The sequence below is a fragment of the Poecilia latipinna genome, unplaced genomic scaffold (genome assembly GCF_001443285.1).
Source record: "Poecilia latipinna isolate Pla-1442-1.1 unplaced genomic scaffold, P_latipinna-1.0 Scaffold184, whole genome shotgun sequence".
In the NCBI taxonomy this organism is placed as follows: Eukaryota; Metazoa; Chordata; class Actinopteri; order Cyprinodontiformes; family Poeciliidae; genus Poecilia; species Poecilia latipinna.
In genome coordinates this window covers 310,438-314,481 of record NW_015112800.1, presented here as the reverse complement: position 1 = coordinate 314,481, position 4,044 = coordinate 310,438, and the positions used below count along the sequence as shown (strand labels likewise).

The window sequence follows — 4,044 nt, the reverse complement described above, 5'->3', positions numbered from 1 at the left end:
CATCAGAACCGGTCTGTGTTCCCAGCCCACCCACATTCATTCAAATTTCACCTAAACCCCCTCTGTACTCTTCCCCTCCCCTTCTTCTTCCTCCGGCCCGCAGCCAATGAGGGGCCCGCTCATTCCCCTCATATGTTTACAGAATTAGTGCTTGATAAGTCTGCCCACCCAGGCCGAATCAAGCTGTGTTTATTTGGACAAATTTCCGGGCAGCATTTCCAGAAACGCGCTGATGTGCTGTTTGAAATCTGCAGGTCCAGCCCTGCGCAGAGATCTGCTGCTCCACTGAGGGAGACAAGCAAACCGGGAGGGGGTCACAGAATTAAAAACACAAAGTAAATGACTTCCAACAGTTTCTGTTCACTTATTTATGAGCCTCGTAATAAAATCCTGGCGCGCAGGGTTTAACTTCTGCATTAATTCAGAGAAAAACTGAGCTAAAGTGACAGGGGTCTGCGCTGCAAAAACACAATCTCACCAAGTATTTTATTCTAGTGCAAATATTTTAGTAGACTTGAAATGAGACAAAACTAACTTAAAATAAACTTTATAGCAAGATATAGGAGCTTGTTTTAGGTCAATAATTCATTAATAATCATTTTAAATAATACTAGTTCCACTAACAGATTACTTCACATGAGAAAAATTGAGTGGAAAACTCCACTCTACTTTTTCATCAATATTACTTATTTACTTAAAACAAGCTCATATATTAATTTTGTCTTAATTCAAGTGTACTAAGATCAGACCAAAAATATTTGGGAAGATTGTTTGCTTGTGCAATACTCAATTTACTGTTTGAATCTTCCATAATTGCTCTTCATAATTTGGGCTAAAATGATTCGTCTTTGACAACAAATGCGGTTTTTAGTTCTTTTCAAGATATCTGCAGGTTACAAGAAGTCAAATTCAGGAATTTTTATAAACATCTTTAATGACACCTTGAATTAAATTTAAGACAAATAAATAAATATAGAGTTATGGGATTTTGGTAGCTTGCTAGTTAGCAGCTAGTTACCGGTAGCCGCAACCCGTCTCGCGGGCAATGTCTGCGGGTGGCTCAAACTTTTGCCTGACAGAAAAGTCCGGTGAGTAAAAAAAAAATAAATAAATAAATTCATAGAATAATATACAATATTAAATGGTCATTCCACAATAAAACATCTAAGGCTAATTTAATAATAATAATAAAGAATTTAAGAAATTTTAGACATGAATTTAAAACATTCTGCATATCCACTGAAAGAGTCTAAAAGTGCCTTTAATATTATTCTGGATTAATTTTTAGCGATTAGATTGAAAACTGAGCTTCTTCCCACCTTTATAATTCTTCTGCAAATTTTAGAATTGTAGAATGACATATATCCATCCTCTTTTTGCAAAAGTTTTGGGCTTTTCCTCGTTTTAAAACAGAAAAAAAATATGGCAGAGGTTTAAAAATACATTTCATAAAGTGCATAAAATGATAAATTGTTGTTTCTTAAAAAGGTCAGATAGCTTTTCTGGTTCTAAATAAGTTTTATTCAGCTGGACTGAAGGCAATCATGGCTATTAACGTGTTTAACTGGAGACTGCTTTATATTGGGGATCAAAAAACTGTCAAAAATCATAAAAAGACTGTTGTTATTGTTTATTTATAACAAAACAGTCCAACTAAGAGCTAAAATGTAAAAAAAATAAATGGTGGAAAAGTTGCGTTCAGCTCAGTGTTCAGATAATTATGTGGATATTTCTGTTTCAAAAGAAAATATTCGTATCCAAAGTTTGAATTTTCCGGAGTTGCTGCAGAGGTGGATTCCCTTACAAGGACAACACAGTCGGTGTATTATTTGGAGATGGGAGCATGATGCTTTATATTCTGTATTTTCCTGTTTATAGGTCAGAGGAGGATTATAACAACTTCCCAAGTGGGCCCAGCTGGGCCCTGCTTACATTAGGGATTCAGAGCTTTTTGGTGAATAAACTCTGAAGTTTGCTCTGTTTCTCTCTCAGCAGACGGTGATTCATTAGACAATTAAACTAAACTAACATGCAAGGATGAGAAGAGAGCTAAAGAATTCGGGATCTGACATTTTAATCCTTCACAACACATTTAAGATCCATAAAAAGACACTGAGTGACTTTCAGGAGGTTCTGGAAATTGCCAGTTGCTTTCTGGAGTTTATGGATTCCATAAAGTAAACTTTAGGTTGTGAAGTTACCAGAAGATTCCAGGAAAATATCCAGTAAGTTCTGGAAAGTTCTACATAACAAGTCACAATTTAGTAAAGCTGGTCTCTGAATGTACCCTGTACGTTTTGGGAAAATAACCAGAAAGTTGCAGGCTAAGTTCCGGAAAAAATCTGGAAAATATCTGAGAAAGCAACAAGCAATTTTCAGAAATATCTATTATTTTATGTTCACACCACTACACTGCAAAAACACAAAATCTTACCAGGTATTTTTATCTAGTTCCAAGTGCAAATATTGCAGGAAAGTAAATTTTCTTTCACCAAGATACAGGAGCTTGGTTTAGGTCCTTATATTGATTAAAATATATATATATATATATATATATATATATCTCCCCCCACTAGTTTCACTGGCATATTATTTCACTTATGAAGACATTGTTCCCATGTAAATGAAAAATATCTGCTAGATGAACTAGTACTTTTTAACTAGTCCTAGTACCAAGTCACGAGTTATCCAATAATCACACAACTCTAGTCAACAGCTATGTTTTTTCTGTTGGATCCAAAGAGAACAGCTCAAAATCATAACTCCTCCACCACCGTGGTTGATAGTTAGTATAATATTTTTATGGTTTTCTAATATTTTTTATTTGCTCCTACTACACTGCAAAAGCACAAAATCTTAAGTATTTTGGGCTTGTTTTTAGTGCAAATATCTATATATATTTATATATAGGAGCTTGTTTAAAGTCTATAATTCTTTGCAGATTATTTAAGACATTTTTCCCATGTTATTAGTGAAATTATCTGCAAGTAGAACTAATACTTTTTCATAATGAGAGAATTATTGCTCTTATATCTTGCTGAAAAGCTACTTATAAGTTTCTTTTGCCTCATTTCACATGTATTAAGATATTTGAATTAGAAACTAGATCAAAAATACTTGGTAAGATTTGGTCTTCTTGCGGTGTAGTAAACTCTATGAATCAGGAAGCAATGGTCCAGCTAGTGTATAAAAGCAGGCTTGCATGTTAAGCTATTGAGGATGAATAGTTTATTTTTTGTAACACTGCAGATAGAAAATAAGTGATGTTAATGAACATAAAGAGAAGTGAGGGTCCAGAGTGTCTCTCAGCTCTCTGCTGGTGGCGGAGCCGCCCTGCGAACCGCCTTGATCAGAGCCTGCTGGATGACAGGATACAGTTTATAACATCCCTCGATGCAGGTCCGAATCCCCGCCGTCAGTGTCTCCTCCGCCATCTCACCGTCCGACTGCAGCCCAGACACCTGGTTCAGACTGGGCAGGAACGCCACCGTCAGCCCGCCCCGCTTCTCCCGTCTGCCTGACCTCCAGCTGTTCTCCTCCAGGTACGTTGGGTCGACCACGTAGGAGCCGCCATCCTGGCGCAGGGAGCAGCCCAGCACCAGGTCGTACATCTCAATCCCGGCGTCCGCCAGTGCCATGGAGGCGCAGGTGACGGCGTGGGCCAGAACTGAGCCGCTGTTCTCCAGAACCATGACGTTGACCTCGATCTGAGAGCGCGGAAACTTATGGAGGCAGACAGCCGGCTGCAGGCTCTCCTGGAGCATCAGGGAGAAGTCCTTGTCCTGGCTGCCCTGGATCCAGGAGCCACGCTCCGGGCAAGAAAACGGAGCGAAGCGCATGTCGGTGGTCAGTCTGAGACACAGAAACACACACACACACACACACACACACACACACACACAGAGTGAGTCAAAACACAAAACACACCAAAACTGTTTTCAGACTGGAGTCAGAAAACAAACCACAGGGCTGGGCGATACAGCTTGAAAATAAAATCTCTGATTTCCCCCCCCCCCCCCCCCAACCCACTCCACTTTATTTTTT

The 4,044-nt window shown here is 38.8% G+C and overlaps 1 protein-coding gene across 1 annotated transcript in view; it reads right to left on the bottom strand.

Moving 5' to 3' along the window:
• Nucleotides 1-3,205: 3,205 nt before the first annotated feature.
• The window catches only part of exosc6 (exosome component 6), a 4,513-nt gene continuing 3,674 nt past the window's right edge, over nt 3,206-4,044 (bottom strand). Inside the window, exon 2 of the mRNA XM_015030503.1 lies at nt 3,206-3,852. Coding sequence (XP_014885989.1) covers nt 3,306-3,852 — 547 coding nt within the window. The 3' untranslated portion in view covers nt 3,206-3,305. The remainder of the gene's footprint in view (nt 3,853-4,044) is intronic.